The sequence below is a fragment of the Misgurnus anguillicaudatus genome, chromosome 6, assembly GCF_027580225.2.
Source record: "Misgurnus anguillicaudatus chromosome 6, ASM2758022v2, whole genome shotgun sequence".
NCBI lineage: Eukaryota > Metazoa > Chordata > Actinopteri > Cypriniformes > Cobitidae > Misgurnus > Misgurnus anguillicaudatus.
The window spans coordinates 17,933,819-17,954,887 of NC_073342.2; the positions used below are offsets into that span (position 1 = coordinate 17,933,819).

Below are 21,069 nucleotides of genomic sequence, written 5' to 3' on the forward strand. Positions count from 1 at the left end.
GAGCTCAATGGCAACAGCAAGACAAAGTGGCCTGTCATAAAATGATAATTCTCTACCCAGTGTTTGTGCCTTTCTACCGATTACAAAAATCAGAAGTAAATCCTATTACAAATAAGACATGTCAAGCTCTGCTAAGTCTATTTGAACATGGCCGCAAAGGAAATACAAAAAGAAATTCCGATGCTGGTTATTATTCCCATTAGACCACTGCTCAATTGCTCTGTGCTAATTTATGGCATTATAGGTGTGTGAGTGAAATCACATTCTCTTTCAGGCAAAAATATCCAAGAGAAATCACTGGAATCATGTTGCCTGGCAACGGCAATAAACCACAGCACACCAGTTAGGAAAAACCAGAAAAACCTGAAATTCTCAGTCTTGTGCAGATTCTCTACATACTGAATAAAAGTGCCAAGAAGTCATGAAGCATTGTCATATTATTCTCCGATATATTATATTATAACTGCATTAGTTTGGTTAAAAGCATCTACTACCATAAAATGCATGTGAGTACCCACTTTGGTAAATAACACAGTAATAGTGTTACACTGTGTGCAACTATTTGTTATATATATTCAATGATTTCGTTCAGTTTTATGGATATTCCTTTGCAGATCTTATACATCTTATTAAAATACTGCAGATTCACTGTGTGATCTCTTGCAAGCAAGCAACTACCTTTCATAAGCAAACAGTATATGAAAAATACTACCTTATTAGTAGGTTTCTCATAATTTTTCTTCTACAGTAGGACGATCGGTGACGTCACGCCTCATAGCCGGTGGGTTGTGACTCAAATCATCTCACGAAACTCATCATGATCTGGCAACCCGTCACATTTCCTCCTTATTGAAGCTAAAGCTACCCATCACTGCTGGAAAGATCACCTGATCCATCTGATCGCCACGCAAATAACCGAGCGAAAGGGTTTTATAAAACATCTTAGGTGAGCTCTGGCGGTTTAAGAGTTTTGTTGCCTCGTCGTTTTTCTGTCGCGCGAAATTTAATTTTATACGGGTTTTTAATTGTGAATGCTAGCTGTTAGCACACTCTCGCGTGTGGGTTTTTTTTCAGCGCCGCCGGTGTGTGCGCACAACAGGGAAAGTGACGCTTATCAGCCTTTTAGTCAAATTGTACTGTTTCACTCAAATTACGTTTTGTTTATATTGCTGATTATGTAGACTTCATTTCGGTTGCTTACAAACAGCTCATGTATGGTGAAAAAAATGGTCACGTTCACTGTAAACTTATCAGACTTGAATTGTTTTTTGTCTCTAACGGTAATTATGAAATAATCATATGGCGGCCTTTTATTGCATGTTAATAATTCTGTGCAAGTGCTATATTGTTCATAATTGGGCAAATGTTTGCTCATATTTTTGTCCATATGCGTTTAGACATACGGAAATAGCACGCACTTTACGTCAAAAATTGTGTAAGGTTAACTGTAAAATGTCAAGTTACATTTTTTGGTAATAAAGCAAAGCGCGTGACATTTATAAAATGTGAGGCATGTGTCAGTTTGGCTCGCGCTCAACGGTCATTCATCCTCAACGCGATTCATTCAAGCTGACTGGAATTCTCTGTTTTCCTGCTTTCCTCTTTCATAATGAACGTATGATAACTATTTTCAATTTTATTGTGTATTATTTTAGGTTAGTTTTTAACTATTTATTCTATAAGGATTTGAAGATTTTTTAATATTGTTAAATAACTGTCGAAAATGTCAAGAAACGTTCAAATGTCAAGTTGTTTGCAGGGCTTAAATGGGATACATTTCATGTGTATCCCTTTATACTGTATGCTTTGGAAATTGTGCATGTCCTCGAGTTTGTTTTGGTAAAAATTATTTATGCTGTCTTTGAGGCTTACAAGACTGTGGACTTCTGACAAGACTAGTTAGTTACTCTCATGGGGGGTTTCTCAAACTCGGATCACTCTCATTTTATGTAAATTAACTAGAAAAGTTTTTGTCAACCAACATTTTTAAATGGAACAACACCAACATGAATACTAGATTCAATACTTTTTTGTATTTGGTTATGATTATCACAGATAGGGCCTATAGCTTTCTAATTATGCCAAGCTTAATAGCCTCTTTCACACAGTAATTTCGGTAAATTACCATGAATTTACCAGAATGAATTTACCAGTAAATACAAAATTAGCTGTTCACACACACAGATGTTCCGTATTTTTACCAGTAAGACATCATTCACACATCAGTATCAAAATACCGGTGAACTCGCAGAGGAAGTGGAAGTACCTGTGGCGCGTGGCGAGCTCAGTGTTGTATTTGTAAACAGTAGCGGGTTATGACTTCATATTAGCCAGGTCAGTCAGGGCTCTACGCAAATAATTTCCGGCCAGTATAAAAAATCATTCAGGTTTTCACTTGCCCTGCCAAAATTTTCACTAGCCCCAATTAAAAATGTCAGTGTCACATATTTAAAAATAATATTTCAAAAATCAAATATAATTGTATACATATACAACAGACATGTTCCAACGTAAAAAGGCTCCCAACTTTTTTGCTTTACCTCTAAACTATCAGCAAACTGTGCAAAATATTGCAGTGTTTCTTTTGTCGTGTTTTACACAAGTAAATGTCTGCTTCCAAGATGTTAAATAATATACATTGATGAAAATATATTTTAGTGACTGAGGGTGAAGCACCGGCCTGATCGGGCAAGTGACAATACTTTTTACTTGCCTGAACGTCTCTCACGCTTGCCCGCCCTGTCGGTATTTTGTTGTTTTCACATCTGTGCAAACGCTGACGGTCGCGAAGTTGCTCGTGACCAAACAACATTGTGTTAGGTAACGTCAAACGGAACCTGCGTCTTAGAGGCTGTTTACACTTGGCATTAACATGCGTTTTCGTCGATCGGATCACAAGTGGACAATGTTAATACCAGGTGTAAACGGTGTTCAAAACTTTTGAGCTCGTCCATTTTCGACCACTTTCAACCACATTCAGAGGTGGTCGACAACCCTTTCGATCGGATTGCTTTTGTACTGTAAACGCACATGTGGTTGAATGTGTTCAAAAAGCCACACGCGACCGTCTTCTCTGCCCATTTATCTAATCTGAGGTATTGAACACAGTGTTTTACGTCTTTTCTGACTTCCTGTACGAACACACAGTGAACAGTGCTATTTTTGGCCTTTCATTGATAAAACTAAAGCGGCTGATCTCTGCGTAGTTTCATTTTGCAAGCGTGTGAAAGTTGCGCAATCTTATTTCATCAATTGTGCAATAATATCAGAGAAAGCTTTAACATATACATGTACAAAACACTGTGCAGCATGTTTACTTACAACAAAACCAGTGGATTCTGACATAATATTAGTTCGCGTCCATATAAACTCATCATTACTCCCGTTCGCGTTTAAATGACAGGAGAGGGACTCACCCACATTTTCACAGACCACCCCCTCACAGTATTCAGGAAAAGGAGACGGATTTAAATACCAGGTGTAAACGTGATGTGTCTCTCTCGTCCACTTGTGATCTGATCGACGAAAACACATCTTAATATCAAGTGTAAACAGCCCCTTAAACAACAGTACTGTTTGCACATTAGGCTTCACAGGGGGTGTGCTAATAGGATGTCGGCAATTCGTCAAATAGATGGTAAGCTGTTTTAAACAACTTTGGTGAAGAAATGTTAACTTCAGTTGTGCTTGACTTTTAAGCACCGTGTGTGTGGAAACATCAAGAAACAGTGGGGGGGGGGGGGGGTAACGTGTCATCTGTATCAAAACGTTATGATTGGCCTGAAGCTGTCAGCGCGGCCTGACGGCGACCGTTCTAAATGCCGGTAATCTATATTTTTTGTTTACACATGGTGCTTACCGGTAAATTACTGGTAATCTTACAATTTCTCTTACTGGGAAATTGGCAGCACTGATTTACCAGAAAGGTTCTGTTCACACATGACCTGTTAACTGCAATTTACCAGTAAATTACCAGGAAAGATTGTATGTGTGAAAGGGACACATAAGTATAGTACATTAAAAAACTTTATTATTTTACGTTTTACTATATGTATGTGTATATGTCCCACAGCATTAAACACAGTAGCTTTTTTGCTTTAAATGTAAATGCATGACTTCTGATGGCATTACCCAAAACCCTCTTATTGTTTAGGCTTTTGTATTTGTTTACATTCACCTTACTTGTTACAGCAGTACAGTTCCTCAGGTGCCGGTGTGCATGGCAGATATCCATGTGATACATTAATTATTCAAAGTGAGGATGTGGGTTGTGGGATCAATTTGCATTTGGTGTACATGAAAGGGACTTAATCATGTCAGATGGCCCCGTATAAAATACTATAGATGTCCATTCTTTTGGTGCCTTTCCTCCGAGAGCAGTTGGCTTTCAGGGTTAGAAAATGCCAGCTTCTCTGCAGGGACTGCAGAGGGTTTATTTATACATTTCCAGAGTCCCAGAATTCCTAGCTCTTCTCCACGAACTTGTGATCTGATTAATGCTGATGTAACTGCAGTTTTCTGTCTCAAAAGTGCTGAGTGGCACTTGGAAAGATATCATGCTGCACAACGTCTTGTCTTGCCTTTAAAAATAATTTGTCTGACCCCCACAACTGAAATGGCATTCATTAGCCCCTGTGGACCAAGATTGCCTATTTGTACTTCATGCAACAATTTATTTAAAAATGCTTTTAAAGGGCACCTGTTATGGCATTTTTATGGTAAAATAGATCTGATTAATATACAGTTTGAGACAATAGTATCTAGTGGACAGAGTACAACTCGCTGAGGGTGAAAACGATGGTAATGCAAGTAAGTGGGCGTGGCTTTATTAATGTGACCTCACATGGATTCTTTTGTAGGGTGGTTGTATTCACACACTGCCAACACACAATATGTCCAAACATAAATTTTGCATAATATGTGCCTTTTAAAAAACTTGATTTATGATACAGGTGACACCTATTTTGCCATTAAAGGTGCAAGTCCTAAAACAAACCATCATTTGTCATTGTGCACCTGTATTCTTTGCTGAGGTTTGGACTGTGTGCAGCTGTAGTACTTTGCACAGGTGTTATGCAGTAAACAATGCAAAGCTCAATTCGTAGACCATTCTGTTAGCAATGCAAAGGTTGTGGGTTTATACCCCAGGGAACACACATACTGATAAAATAATGTATAGCTTAAATGCACTTTTGATAGCATCTGTCAGATGCATACATTTAAAATGGCTGCACTAAACAGAAAGATGGTTTTCAGGCAATGTGTTAAATGCATTAAAACAAGTTTTGTGAGATTCAAATTCATTGGAAACATTAGCAAAAAACGTACTCACTGTGATTGAAACATCTGGAATAACGGAGCTGTCTGCACCACATTATAGACTTTTCTTATCTAACACTAAGATTACAGTATCTTATATTAACCCAATGACTAACTAAAGTACTTTCTGTATGAGCTTTATCAGTTTACTGTCAGCAGACATGAGATAAGAGCAATAAGCTAGTGAAGTGCGCTATGATTTTTAGTATGCTATTATTTGTCCAATCAATTAGTGAAATGTAAAAGTTTATTGCAATCGATATACCTGAAGGCTGTTGGCATTAGAGGCACTTTTATTAACCGGCGCTGCAAAACGAAATCTTGTTGCGGTCCAGAATTGTAATACAACACTACCACTTAAAGATGCATTACATTTTTTTAACTTACAAGCTGCTAAGATTTGAGTGGCACAGAGTAATGCGCCTTAGAAGATCTTGGCTGGGAGGAAGTGATGAAATTATGAAATATTTACCACAGAATGATAAATGACATTAGAGGAACGGTTTCTGAAGCAACAGCTCTCGGTTTTGCTAAGATTACTTGTGTGAAATGTCGTTGAAGGTGTGATTTGTGTTGGTGTTTCAGGGGTCTGACCGAGGAGGGAAGACGCACTCAGGATGGTCACCATTCCGGAGTACTACGAAGGAAAAAATGTTCTTATCACAGGGGCCACGGGATTTATGGGAAAGGTTCTTCTGGAGAAGCTGCTACGCTCTTGTCCCGGTGTCAAAGCTGCCTATGTGCTTGTCCGACCCAAAGCAGGACAGGCTCCAGACGTCCGTATCACCGAAATGATAAACTGCAAGGTGAGTAGGTGCAGACCAGAAGGTTGTTTTAGATTTTGTCAATTTCGACTCAATGACACAGTCACTTGAGTTATTTTTGTGCAGACCCCTGTGTGTGTTGGAAGCAACAGGATATGATAAAAAAAAAGTGTTGCTCAAGTTTTTTTTGTTCACACACCATGGATTCTGAAGTGCCATTATTGTTGCATTTGTTATTATTATTGTCAAAATAATAGGGCTGTAACGATTAATCGTGTGTCCCATTAAAAATGCCTGTCTGAAATTTATTCTGAATCGCAAGGTTTCATGCACAGCTTGTGCGTGTACTACAGCATTTGGTCAGTAGGAAGTCCTTAGCAATCTAAAATCATTACAAGTCTGAGTCGTTTATAACGTGCATTTAAAAAAGCAACACTCGTAAAACAAAATCATTCAAAATATTCTTTATTATCATGAAAATACCTGAAAAAATTTGAAGAACAGTGATATAAATATTCCTGTAGACATTTCCTGGAATAGCGTTTGTAATGCCACTTCTTCTGTGGCACAAAGGGAGTTTCTGCACGAGAGCGCCCCCTGGCTTTAGGATGTGCCAGGATTTCACCATAATTCATTAAAATTCATTCATTGAGAAAACGTGCATTTGCACGATTATTTGTTACAGCCCTAAAAAATAAGATACTGATACTGATTTCCATCTGAAAGGGTCATGCTGTGACGTTTTATGTGTATGTAAATAAACATTTTTTTAGTTGTATTTGCGGATCTGTGTGCACAGGGATTGTTTTGATAATGTTGCCATCCATCTGTACACAAACTTTTTAAAACAAAAAGTAAAATCTTTTTTTAAATCACTGTCGCGTAGACATATCCTTAAAGGGGTGGTTCAATGGTATTTCATGTATTCTGACTTATTAACATAGTTATCGAGTTGTTCCTCGTGCTAAACGTAGGCAAAGTAGCAGTTGGGCATGTTACAGAGTATTTCTGTGCCGAATGCACTTCGCCAGGGTATGTACAAGTTTCTAAAGTTTTTCGATTATGGGTCCAGCTGACGTTTCAGGGGTAAGCTATACATATTAATTATTTTTATGGGCACTTCCCCCGGAAAACCATGCCCACGCGTCAATCAGCGGGAGACGCTAGAACTTCCAAACATCATATCACGCGACAGCTTTGTTTAATTTCAAAACTCAACAATGGCATGAAAGAAGAAGTGTGTTTTTGGATGTAAGGAGAATAAAGCCAGCCTTATGAAAACAATGGATATAGTTTATTATCCGGGGATGCAGCGGAGTTTTGCGTGTGTGTTTGTTTAACGCTGGATTTCATTGAAAAGTCCCAACTGAGTAATGAGTTGCATGCGGTAAGTAAGACTTCTGTCTTATGATTCACTACATGTTTGTGTCATTTATATAACATGCACGCACCTTATTCCAACATAAGTTAAACAGTGTTGTATAGTGTTGCATGACTCATACTCGCTCCTCCCGCGGTAGTAACTCCTCCTTCTTCATTTTTCGTACGTTATCAGAAAGAATCGTTAAAGCTAATCTTTCTTTTGTAAATCTGATTAAACTAAAGACTCTTTGGAGATATAAAGGATGTAATACTACTCTATATGTTCTCCAGATTAACATCAGAAATGCAGAAGCAGCGTAGAGCTGGCCAATGTTTCAAGAGGTTTTGTAAACCTAGAGCGCCATTGCAAATACTTTTTAGACTTGAAAGTTATTTTAAAGTTGGATGCTCTAAATGGCTTCTTTTGGGAAATTAAACTATTTTACTCTGTTATGGAAAAAGTTTAGGGTGTCTGGCACTGTGCAGAGCAATGTTCTCCCTCAGCGGTCTGATTAGGACCTACTTCAGCAACATTAAGTCCCTGAAGAGTTGATTAAAATAATTTTAGCTTCACTCAGTGAAACTACAATGAGTGTGCTAAAGCATGTGTTTTAGTTTTCTGTACTTTTTTTAAGGGAGTCTATCCCTTTGCTTCTTAATGTTAGTTTAAACGAAGCTCCCACTAGATGATTGGCCGATGACAGATTCTACACTAATCACATCTACTGTATGTAATAACAGATCACATGAAACCAGATTTAAAGTGATGATTATCTTGATACTTTTGGGATCTCTAGATAGCACTAGATTTATTTCTCTATTTACACTTTACACAGTGTACAATTAAACATCCGGCTCTAGGTAATACTGATAGCATTGTTTTCGCAAACTATGCATGGCGGTAATTCATATCTGTGTCACGGAACTGAAATGCAGCCTCAGCTGTAATGCTGTGCCAGACTGTGATATTTGATTATAGTGAAAGCAGATCAGTGATGATGTCGTTGTTGATGTCTGTCTCAGCTTTTCGACAAGCTGCGAGAGGAGCAGCCTGACTTTGCGGAGAAGATTGTGGCGATAAACAGCGACCTGACCCTGCCGGATCTGGATTTGAGTGCAGAAGACGAAGAGACCCTCAAAGGCTGCATTAACATTGTCTTTCACTGTGCTGCTACCATCCGCTTCAATGAGCCTTTGAAGTAAGCCATGATTAGTTCACACAATAATGTAAAGCTAATGTGCATCTAATGTCTTTCATTTATAGAATCCGACAGATGGATAGATCCACATATGCTTTTCCAAAGTCTCAGCCATTCAGTATTTCCTTTGAAAGATGCCATGCAGTTAAACGTGTTGGCCACACAGAAGATGGTGAACCTGGCCCATAAAATGAAGCATTTGGAGGTATTTATTCACGTGTCCACAGCCTACGCCAACTGTGACAGAGAGCTCATCGAAGAGGTGGTATATCCACCACCTGTCGACTACAGAAAGCTCATAGACACACTTGAGTAAGTCTACAACTTAAAGCTTACATTTCATTGTTTTCATTGTTTCAGTACTGTGCAAAGGGTCACTACCAGCAGCTTTATTGTTTTAGCAAAGTTTTAATGTCCATTCATATTTATTTTATGTACAAAGAGAAAATACATGAAATATGTACACAAAATTAAAACAAAACAATTTTCAGAACTAAATGTTTTCTTTAGCCATCAGTCAGTATTTAGTGTGACCTCTCTTGGCACGAAACACATCTTGAGTGTTTTGGAGAAGACTGAAGTCATGAAGTCATTTGATTAGAATTGGAAATTAGGATTTAATTTAATTTAGGTTTAAGAGCTCCTGCAGTTATTGCTAAAGTGGAGTTTACCCTAAATACTTGACACAAATTTTCTGGTTGTATTCTAATAAAGAGATTACTATATGATTGCAAAAACAGCAAATCTAATGGTGGCATGGTGGCCTAAGACTTTTGACCAGTACTGTATATTGCAGCCACATTGGTCTCATTGGAACAAAAGGTGCTTAAGCACATAAAGCCTTCGCCATAAATTTAACAGTGTTTTTCCATTTAGCGTTCATGTCTAAATAGGACCCATTGTTGAAGAGTTGGAAAATCAGTCTTGGCATTCATACTGAATGTTTTCCCTTAAGTCCACATGTAATGGGTTTTTTTTGTGCCAAGTCAGTTTTTCCACCTTAGAATTAGGGGGTCTTCTTCAGCAAAACCGTCGCCGTTTTGTTGAAAGCCTCTTTAGATGTGAAATAAGTAACAGCACTTTTGACTTCATTGCTGTGGATGCGACTTGACTGCTTTCTGAACAACAAACAGATTTGTTGATGTGTAACTAACGGTGGTCACATGAACCGGTTTTTCAGCTTAAGTAAAGTAGATGGTGTTTTCTATACATTTGTTTTTATATGTATGTGTAAATGGCACACCAAACTCGTATTTTAACAATTCAGGAATTTTTTTATTTATCATCATTTGACCTCTTTGAAGACTTTGCCTGAAAGCTTTTATATATTAAAGGGACACTCCACTTTTTTTGAAAATATGCTCATTTTCAGCTCCCCTAGAGTTCAACATTAGATTTTTACCATTTTGGAATCCATTCAGCTGATCTCATTCAGCTTGCTGTAGTAGTGACGTGATTACAGGAAGCGAGCGGAGTCGCAGAAGCCTCTCCCATGAGGCAAATTTCCACGTGAATGTCTCGATGACTAGAATTTCCTGCGCGGCTTTCACGCGCGAATGAAACGAGTAAACTCAAAATGTTCAAGCGGCAAACTAGACGCGGTTGGCACGAATTTGACGCCTCAAACACGGCTGGTGTGAACCCACGGTTAGACTCTCAGAAAATTAAAAGTTGCGCTTTTCGAGCCCGATATGACTTGGAACTATACTCTCATTCTGGTGTAATAATCAAGGACTTTGCTGCCGTAACATGGCTGCAGCAGGCTCAATGAAATTACGCAGCACCTGAAAGTAGTCCCCTTGGTAACTTTCAATAGCAGGGAACTTTTTTTCTGGCACTGCGTAATATCATTGCGCCTCCTGCAGCCATGGTACTATAAGACTGTAGTTCCTAGCCATGTCGGCCTAGGCAACACTTTTTGGTTGCTTTTGAGCGCGATGCTAATGGTCTAATCAGATTCAATATTATGCTAAGCTATACATCGCCAGACACTGAGATCAACTGAATGGATTCCAAAATGCTACAAATCAAATGTTTAACTTTATGGGAGCTAGAAAATTAGCATATTTTCAAAAAAAGTGGAGAGTGTCCCTTTTAAAGGAATAGTTAATCGGAAAATGAAGATTCTGTCATTTCCTCAAGTTGTTCCAAACCTGTAACTTGGTTCTGCTGACTACAAATGAAGATATTTTGAAAATTCTTTGTAACTATCTGGGGCACCGTTGACTCATAGTAGAAATAAATAATACTATGGGAGTCAATGATGTCGCAGATCTGTTTGGTTATTAACAATTTTTAAAATATCTTCATTTGTGTAGAAAATTCATACAGGTTTGGAACAACTTAAATTTTTATTTTTCGGTGAACTGTCTCTTTTTAGTTTTGTCTGTAAACAGAGCCGCTATAAAGCAAGTCAAAAAGTTTGAGTCTAAAGTAAATGGTGTTGCTCTTCCTCAACTTCCCAAAATTGTGTGACACTGGCAGGTGGATGGATGACAAACTTGTCTCTTTAATGACACCGAAACTGTTGGGTGAGCGGCCCAACACGTACACGTACACGAAAGCCTTGGCTGAATACCTTGTCCAGCAGGAGTGTGGAAACCTCAACGTTGTCATCATCAGGCCTTCAATAGTAGGAGCCAGCTGGAAAGAACCATTCCCTGTAAGCATTTTCCCATTTCTCTTTTCCCACCTAATTAAAAGATACTGCCTGGGTTTTCACCACCTGTTCATTTTATCCTTTATTCATTCTCTAAAAGGGTTGGATTGATAATTTCAACGGGCCCAGTGGTATATTCATAGCTGTGAGTACACGCTCTCTGATTTTAATACTTAAACTTGTTTCGATTTGCACGATTGCTTGTAAGTACTTGACTGAGAATAATGTGCAGTGTTTTTTTTTGTGCAGGCGGGTAAAGGAATTCTACGGACAATGAGGGCTTCGAATAACGCCGTTGCTGACCTCGTGCCAGTGGATGTAGTCATCAACACCACTTTGGCTGCCGCATGGTATTCCGGATCCCAGAGGCATTCCAGGTCAGGCAACTGCACAAACGCAGGCGGGCACAATAAATCCCTCACACACACGGATGACTGGAAAATAAATCACGCTGCTTTTCCATTAGTGTCCACTTTCTGTTTGCAGGCCGAGAAGCATGTTGGTGTACAACTGCACAACAGGCGGGATCAACCCATTCCACTGGGGTGAAGTCGGTATGAGTCACCTTTGCAATCATAATGATTTAGATTTCCAGAGTGGCCTTCAATGCTTCATTTTCCCTTGACTGAAAATGTAAAATGTAAAATGCTGGAGCGGAAAGATTCCCACACTTATTTGTGTGGCGTGTTTGAACAGGCTCACAATACCACATCCCCACCTTACCTGGAATGCACAGTATGGGCGTTAACTGGCTCATTGTTCTCCGACTTGTGATGTGGAAATTGCTGTTTGGATTTGAGTATTAAGGCTGTTAGACAGGCTTGTCAAAGAGGGGTGTCTGTAGAAGTGTGAGGCTTCACATTCAGCTAAAATGAAGAATTGATTTATGGTTATAATCAGCTAAGATATGTTTACTGACCGAGTATTTAATTGAACCGCGTCCCATGTAGGATGTTCCTTTTTAAACAATAACTAAGTCGTGTACAGCTCTGCGGTTTACTCTGTTGAACCCTTTTTGTCTCATAGAGTACCATGTTATATCTACTTTCAAGAGGAACCCCCTTGAACAGGCTTTCAGGCGACCCAATGTAAATCTCACAACCAATCACCTTATCAATCAATACTGGATTGCTGTAAGCCACAAGGCACCAGCTTTCCTATACGATCTCTTCCTCAGGATATCAGGAAGGGAACCCAGGTAAATCTTAGCGCTTTGCCCCGCCCCTTGCTCCTTCCCCCCTTCTTACACCACGCTAAGTCCAGCCCCTCACGCCGTTACGTGTCGCACAGTGTCTCGGGTAAGGATGCACAACCCACTCAGCGACTGGGTTCTGCACGCTTCCTGTCCGTGTGTCTGCTTAGCCCTGTGTGTGTTTTGTTGCTGTGTGTTAAAATGCTCTCGTATGTTGTATACCTGTATTCCTCTCCGCAGGGTACCACATAAACACCATCTTCAAGACCAACCCCTTAGAACAAGCTTTCAGACGCCCTAATGTTAACCTGCGATCCAACCATTTTACCAATCAGTATTGGACAACAGTGAGTCATACCATACCTGCCCTGCTGTATGACGGGTTTCTCATGTTGGCGGGTCATAAGCCCCGGTAAGGCCTTTAGTACCCCAAACACCCCCCCTCCCCATTCCTCATCCCTCACCTCCACCTCTGGGTGTCGGGTGCGTGTTGTGTCTCGAATGGCCAGCTGGTAAAGAAACACCCAGCGTGGCTGTCTGCTCGACTTTATGGCATCGGACAAACTCTGCTGGCAGGCTACCATGTCAGGAGGGGCATGGAGTTTTGCGCAAGCATGCTTTTTCTTTCCCGTTTTGGTTAATACTTGCATAGGTGCTCAATCCGGCCTCTGTGATGAATTTGAACTTTTTCAAGCCGTGCCATTAAGTCAGAAAGGTCTCTCGGTCTGCTCTTGCAGCACGTGACAACATAATGGGAATGATCACCACGACGAGCTGTTATCACAAGAGTGCTAAGCTCAGATCAGATTGTTTACACTAAACTTTTCTGCTTAAGTACCAGAAAACGGCAGGCTGATCAGAGAAAAGCACTCATGCTCTTATAAGCTAAGCTACCAAACCGTCTGCCTTGTAAATATATATTACGACTAAATATATTTACAAGGTTTCTGCATTCTAATTTTACTTAAAAATTATTATTCACAAATATACATTAGTGCACAAAATGTGGATGTGTTTGGTATCTTGAAATAAGAGTATTAAATGGTATGCAGTGCACCTTAAATTAGATCCATTTGCTGACATATTGCTGACATGTATCTGGTTTAGGGTGCAAGTGTATTTACAGAAGGTGCTGTCATGGGCTTTTTAACACCATGAGAATGTTTTAATGTGCAATGCCATGCATGTATTTGTCGTCTTTTATCCAATCATTCAAAAAGTCTTGGTGGGAAACTGGGTATTTCTAGACAATTTAATTATATGGCAACAGTGAGTTTTAGTTTTCAAGCAAAGCCTGAAATTTGGCATGTGAATTACAATTAATAGATGCAGGCAATTGGTATATTTCATACAGTCACTTGTACCCAGGTGCCCTCCAAGATATTCATCTGTTCTGTGTGATCATTGGTGAACCAGATTGGTCAACGATAAGTGGTTGGGTGAGGTCAGTGAAAAAAAACCTGAATCGGATAAACTAACCTAGAATTAAAAAGCAGGGTAATTTTTGTTGTGGTTTACTAATAAGGGGCCAAATGATTTTGTTTTATATTTTTCTTTAGCAATGAACATCTAACACATTACACTGTTATGTTAGATGTTCATTCATTTAATGTACACTGGGGTCCGAAGTAAATTTTTAAATTTTGACTTAAAGGAGACATGCCATGAAAATGACTTTTTCCATGTTTAAGTGCTATAATTGTGTCCCAAGTGCTTTGATCACCTTAGAAAATGTGATAAAAATCAACCCAGTAACTTAGTTTTGGTAAACCATTTTCTGCAAGCATGTAAAAAAATAGGTCATTGAGAATTGGCTCCCTTGTGATGTCAGAAGGGGATAATTCCGCCCCTTAATCTGCACTATTCAACCATGCACTGTCATTTAGTGCAGAGATTAGCTCATTTGCATTTAAAGACACACCCAAAAATGGCCCATTTTTTGCTCACACCTACAAAGTGGCAATTTTAACATGTTATAATAAATTATCTATATTATATTTTTTTTATCTAGAACTTCACATACCTACTCTGGGGACACCAAAGATTTAATTCACATTTTAAAAAGTCTTGCGAAATGTCCCCTTTAAATTGCTTAGCTGATCATGTTGTGGTTTTTTATTTAAAACTATATTAAATTCAATATTATTTGAAATCGAAGCTTTACGCTGGTTTTCAGATCTTTGGACCCCATAGTGTACATTATAAAAACATTTAGTAACATCAGCTAAACATTTCAGTACTTCATAATCTACGCTTTTCTTCAAAAATGCTTTATGGTCATCGATGTCACAGCGGTAGTTTCAGTGACCATCTGCTATTAAGCCAAATGCCCTTTCAGGGATTAAAAAAAAAAAAATCAACAGCACAAGCTGCACATCCATCCCCCGTCGACGCTCGTCTGAATCTAACGCTCGCATATGTCTCTGCTTTCTCCCGCTCTTTGTTTCCGTGGCGACGCAGGATGATGAAGACCATCACACGTTTGCACAAGGCCATGATGGTACTGGAGTACTTCACCAGCCACTCGTGGGTGTGGTGCACTGACAACGTCACCATGCTTATGAACCAGATGGGCGTCGAGGACAAGAAGGTGTGTGTATATGTATAAATGCAACCAACGTCTGCCATTGTCTTTCCATGTGCGATTTAAAGAAGCCATTAATCAGAGCGAATACACTACTTGTGTGATAAACTATAGTCCCAGAAGATATGAGGATTGTATTTTTTGAATGAAGCTTTAATGTTGAACTTGGCTTTACATGGCTTGATAATTTATTTTTGCTCAGGTATTCAACATAGACGTCAGACAGCTGCACTGGGCTGAATACATGGAGAATTATTGCATGGGCACTAAGAAGTACGTACTCAACGAAGAGCTCTCTGGACTTCCGGCGGCACGCAAACACTTGAACAAGCTGAGTATTGAAGTCACCTTGAGGATACAAAAGGCTAAAGACACCCCTGTTAGTATAAACGGGCATTCAAATTGATGGCACTTAATTGGCAAGAGTTCCTGCATAGAAGTCCTCCAAAGTTTTCTTGTAAAAAAACAGCTCTAGGCGACAGTTTGGTGTGAATCCAATGTGAATAAACTGCTGTTGATTTGCATATAATGTGTAATCTTGTTTGATGCAAACATGGTTTGTGGCTAAATTATATTAACGTGAAAAGTGACTTGCAGGGACTGAGATGTGTCGAATTAAGGCTACATTTACACGACAACGATGTAGTTCTTTTCGTTTATTAAAATTTTCAACTCTGTCAAAAAGATGCGCATTCACATGGTTCTGCGAAGACCACTAAATCCAATGTATTACGTATGCCAGGCCAGTTGATGGCGATGTAACCCTGTATGTAGGGATGTGCCGAAAGTACCTTATAGTTTTGTATGTTCGCGTCTTTCTCTGACACTTTTAAATGCTTTTACCAACATGTTTGCTGCTTTTGCGCATCTCTCACTTTGCACTGGTTATCATCAAAGACCTCATTGTTCCGTAAAACGTATTCAGCCTTTTCACTTGTTTGGCAGAACAGCGAAAATATATATTTTTTTGCTATATTCGGCTGAATAATTTCAGTTGCCGAACATCATCCCTACCTGACTTCACACGCATAACAGCGACAACGAGCGTATGTCTGATGAAATCGTCTATAGACTACATTAAAACGTCCGCATAATGTCACCGTGATTACAGATTCGCGTTTACCCAGGATCGCCGCCAGCGTGTCTTTCTCATACGCTGCATGTTGTTCAGGATGTCTTGATTTTAAATGATAAATGAAACTTGTAGTTCTGTATGTTCTCGCGTCTTGCTCAGACACTTTAAGATGCTTTTACCAACATGTTTGCTGCATGTGTGCATCTCTCAATTTGCGCTGGTTATCATCAAAGACCTCATTGTTTGGTAAAATGTATTCAGTCTTTTCACTTGTTTGACCGAACAGGTTTTTTTTTGCTACTTTCGGACGAATAATTTTGGTTGCCGAACATTTGGTGCGTCCCTACTTGTACCTCACATGCGTAACAGCGACAATGCGCGTGTGTCTGTTGAAATCGTTTATAGACTAAATTAACACGTTCGCATAACGTCACCGTGATTACAGATTTGCGTTTACCCAGGATCATTGCCGCTGTGTCTTTCTCATACGCTGCATGGTGTTTAGGATGTCTTGATTTTAAATTATAAATGAAACTTGTAATGCTGTATGTTTTCATGACTTTCTCTGACACTTTAAAATGCTTTTACCAACATGTTTGCTGCTTTTGCGCGTCTCTCACTTTGAACTAGTTTTCCTCAAAGACCTCATTGTTCTGTAAAATTACAGATTCACGTTTACTCAGGATCGTCGTCACCGTGTCTTTCACATATGCTGCATGGTGTTCAGGATATCTTGATTTTCAATGATAAATGAAACTTCTAGTTCTGTATGTTTTTGCATCTTTCTCGGACACTTTTAAATGCTTTTACCAACATGTTTGCTGCATTTTGCGCAAAGTTGCACACTTTGTGCTGGTTATCATCAAAGACCTCATTGTTCGGTAAAATGTATTCGGCCTTTTCACTTGTTTAGTCAAACAGCAAAAAATTTTTTTGCTATATTCGGCTGAATAATTGCGTTTGCTGAACATTCGGTGCATCCCTACCTGTAAGGAAACACTACACGCGCGTAGCAGCAACAACATTTGTGTCCGATAAAATCATCTATAGACTAAATTAACACATTCACATAACGCCACCGTGATTACAGATTCACGTTTACTCTGGACCGTCGTTGACGTGTCTTTCTCATATGCTGCATGGTGTTCAGGATATCTTGATTTTCAATGATAAATGAAACGTATCGTTCTGTATGTTTCTCGGACACTTTAAGATGCTTTTACCAACATGGTTGCTGCTTTTGCGCGTCTCTCACTTTGCACTAGTTATCATCAAATACCTCATTGTTCGTTAAAATGTATTCTGCATTTTCACTTGTTCGGACGAACTGCGAAAAATAGGATTTTTGCTACTTTCGGACGAATAATTTTGGTAGCCAAACATTCGGTGCATCCCTACTTGTAAGGCAACACTACACACACGTAACAGCGACAATGCACCTGTGTCTGATGAAATTGTCTATAGACTAAATTAACACGTCCGCATAACGTCACTGTAATTACAGATTCGCGTTTACGTACACTGTAAAAAGTGAAAGTTGGATTAACTTATTAAAATGTTATTACTTAAGTATTAAAAAGTTTAATATTTAAAGTGTTACCAATTAAAGTAATTTTTTAAGTAGGTTTAATTTTCACATAACAGTGCAGCTGTGTAATCAAAAACTTGCACTTCTTCCAAAGTTTGCGTTTTCGTTGCCATGTAAACGAGTAGCCAAACGGCATAAAATTTTTCCTGTTTATGGTTGAAATCGGTGTTGTGTAAATGTTCCCTGATTTAGATTGATTATAAAAGCAGCATTGTAATTTTTTTTGGGAGATTTTTAACTATACATCACTTTACATTTGATAAAAAAATTTGTTTTTTTTTCTTCTAGGCTGAGAAACATTCGCTACACGTTCAACACAGTCTTGGTCGTTTTGATCTGGCGTGTCTTCATCGCCCGTTCGCAGATGGCCAGAAACATCTGGTACTTTGTCGTCAGCTTGTGCTTCAAGTTCCTCTCCTATTTCAGAGCCTCCAGCACCATGAGATACTGATCCCCCCCCTGCTCTTTCCCTCTCTCCCGACGGCTATGCACACACTTCTGCTTCGATACACTCCGTGGTGCCTGCAGGGTCCAGCATACGAGCGTAGTATCTGCTATCTTCCCCTCTTGCGCAAGTGCGCCCTTTGCATAAAAGAGCGCGCGTGCGCTCGACTGCATGAATTTTGAAGGCTCGAGGTCTGCAAAATGAGCGCATTCTTGCCGAGCGTGTTTGAGCACTTACCCTACCTGTTCCGCCTCCTAAACACAAGCAGGTCGTGGGCGTCTCTTTTTTTTATTGTGGTTTACATACTCATACTCGTCCTGTGCATTGCTTGCTGATGGCAGTGACCCCTTTCCAACTGTAATCAATGAAGCACAAGGAGGAAAAAATCGAATGACGGTTTGATCTCAGCTCTGTGCCTACAAATCAGATCTTGTTTATCATGTGCCCAGTGTCTATATTAGGTCAGTTCTGTTTTATATTAATGTCTGGTTGCGCTGATATCTCTCACTCTCTTTGAGATTAAAGCAATGATGGATGTTTAAACATTTAAGCATCTTGAGCCGCTAGTTTGTCTACACATTGGCTTATTTAGTTAACAATGTAATGTCATCTACGTTAAGTTGTTCTTTCCTAATGCATTTATTTGTATTATTTGAATTCATTTATAAAAACAATCAGTTTCTTTGAATAGTGAATCAAATTACTTTATCAATTATGTTTTATAAAAACTACAGCGTTTGACACCTCAGTTTATCCTCCTCTTAACCTGTTGCCTTTTCAAATATTGGGCATTATTCATGAGCAGAACAAATTTATGAAACTCTTCTAAAAATCATAAACTGGTTCATAAATTGATATTTTTTTTAAAAACAATTGTTGCATGAATAAGGCCCAATGTTTGTTTGTTTCCACATATTAATGTGCAGGTAATAGTTAATGTACATAAATGATTTTTACTCGATGTAATTACTGCAAATAAGCCAGCTTTCGAAATTTGCAGCTGTGTATAGGCTTTATTTCTTTGTTTATTTATTGAATATTAACATTCAATAGAGTCTATGACTGTGGAGGGTTCAAATTCATTTTACCAGGATTCAGTGTTCAAATAGTTTATTCTCATCTATTTTGTGAACCGTGCCTGAATGTTGACAGAGCTGATGGATGCGTGTTTTCTAAAACTGTAGATCTATTTAGATATTTAGAGCACTGATTTAATATCGTACGTTACAAAGTATTTTCCATGTTTGAAATAATAAATAGGAAAGCGATTTATTAAGCAGAGAACGGTTGGTGAAATTAAGAGGCGTGCTTCTAATCACAATAAATGCTATTTTACAGTTCATTTACTTTGAGGTCATTTTTTGCACTGCTTAACAATCAAATTGGGAAATGCTAGTTGCCGAATATTATTACTAACTGTGTGGATAATACATTAACTATTGTCTTTTTTATTAAGAGATCCCTGCCTTCATTTTAGCACTTCTATCAGGATCCATATTTTTATTTATGTGGGAATTTGACTGGAATATGAAAAAGTGGGGTAAAATATACACCATGGTCAAATCTTTTTCTGTGTTTCTTTATGATGGGTAATATTACTGTATAGGTAAAACAACCATTATTCTCTTCATAACGTCTCAAATTTTACTTTTTGATCGTTTGATCAGATAAAAGTCTGAGAACATTACAACAGTATTTGACGAAACAAGTGCAGTTTGTTTCCATTTACCCGTTTTGTCTGCCTTATACATTGTTTTTGTTGGGTCAATATAGTGTACTATTCAAGAAACCCCTCTACATTGTCATGTCTTTTTTTTTAAAGAGAATTGTAATTCGCCACTTTTCAGTGTCACGGGGTAACAATAATCAATGGGTGCCTTTCATTTGTAAACCAAAAGAAATAAAGAAAAACCTATGTGAACTTCTCTCAGTTCAGTGAGTCATCATTGTGACCGTTTTATTTTCATTTGATTTCCGTATTGACTAATAGGTAAAATACAACTACTAAACTCAACTGTCTACTTTTGAAAATGTTTGTAAGGGGTTTTCACATTGGGATCCGGGGACCCCCAGAAGGTTCTTAGCGGTCCCCCGAACATTTTAGAGAAAATGTAAAGCAAAAATTTTACAAATCTACCATATAGGCTATTATCTGGAAAAGGGATGCACAACAACCAATCACGATCAATCTACAGCAGAATCAAAGCTCTTGTTTACATCATATATGTGTGAACTGTGTATTATAACACGTGTGCATGTGTATATATATTAAAAGCAACACTATGTAGTTTCCATGTAAAAATGACTTACAGCTCCCCCATGTGGTTGAAAAGCGCAACAGTGCCTGGTTTCAGACACTCTTCTGCATGCAGGGGGAGGGGTGGGGCTGTGTGCTCTACCCTCCACCGCCACTTTCAGAGTGTGCTTGTAGCAGCTAGGAGGCTGCTCAGGTTGCAGCAACAGTACAATTTGTCCAGTTAAAAGTTGTTTTAACACTGAAATAATTTTAGAGACATTATTTAAAGATAAAAAAACTACATAGTGTTGCTTTAAAGGAACAGTATGTAAGAAATGTATATCAATTAATCATAAAATGGCCCTGATATGTCACTAGACATTAAGAAATCATTTTCATTTCAAATACTTATATCACTGAAAACAGCAGTCCGGCCAGGATATTGTCATTTAAAAAGTGGAGTTGCAGCCATCAACTGATGTTTATGTTGTCATGTTGTGTATTGGCCACCAGTTGTGTGATTGCAGTACCAGTTTTAGCCACAAGTTATGTTATTGCAATACCAGGTTTGGCCACAATCCTACATACTGTTCCTTTAAGAAATGTTTACATTTGTATATTCAGGGTTCCCACGGGTCCTTGAAAT

At 38.7% G+C, this 21,069-nt stretch overlaps 2 protein-coding genes across 3 annotated transcripts in view; one reads left to right on the forward strand and one right to left on the reverse strand.

Moving 5' to 3' along the window:
- cyb5r2 (cytochrome b5 reductase 2) overlaps window positions 1-21,069 on the reverse strand; it is a 117,058-nt gene that overhangs the window by 18,612 nt on the left and 77,377 nt on the right. The gene's annotated exons all lie outside the window — the stretch shown is intronic.
- Window positions 787-20,112, forward strand: far1 (fatty acyl CoA reductase 1). Of its 2 annotated transcripts, none has more exons than XM_073868622.1 (12): window positions 787-946; window positions 5,905-6,125; window positions 8,469-8,636; window positions 8,769-8,956; window positions 11,129-11,306; window positions 11,404-11,448; window positions 11,553-11,680; window positions 11,790-11,857; window positions 12,330-12,501; window positions 14,956-15,085; window positions 15,282-15,409; window positions 18,031-20,112. In XM_073868622.1, the coding sequence occupies exons 2-12, from the start codon at window positions 5,937-5,939 to the stop codon at window positions 18,191-18,193; spliced, it is 1,557 nt and encodes a 518-aa protein (XP_073724723.1). In that variant the 5' UTR covers window positions 787-946; window positions 5,905-5,936; the 3' UTR covers window positions 18,194-20,112. The 2 variants fall into 2 exon arrangements, with proteins under 2 accessions (XP_073724723.1, XP_073724724.1); XM_073868623.1 differs by lacking the exon at window positions 12,330-12,501 and adding an exon at window positions 12,736-12,907.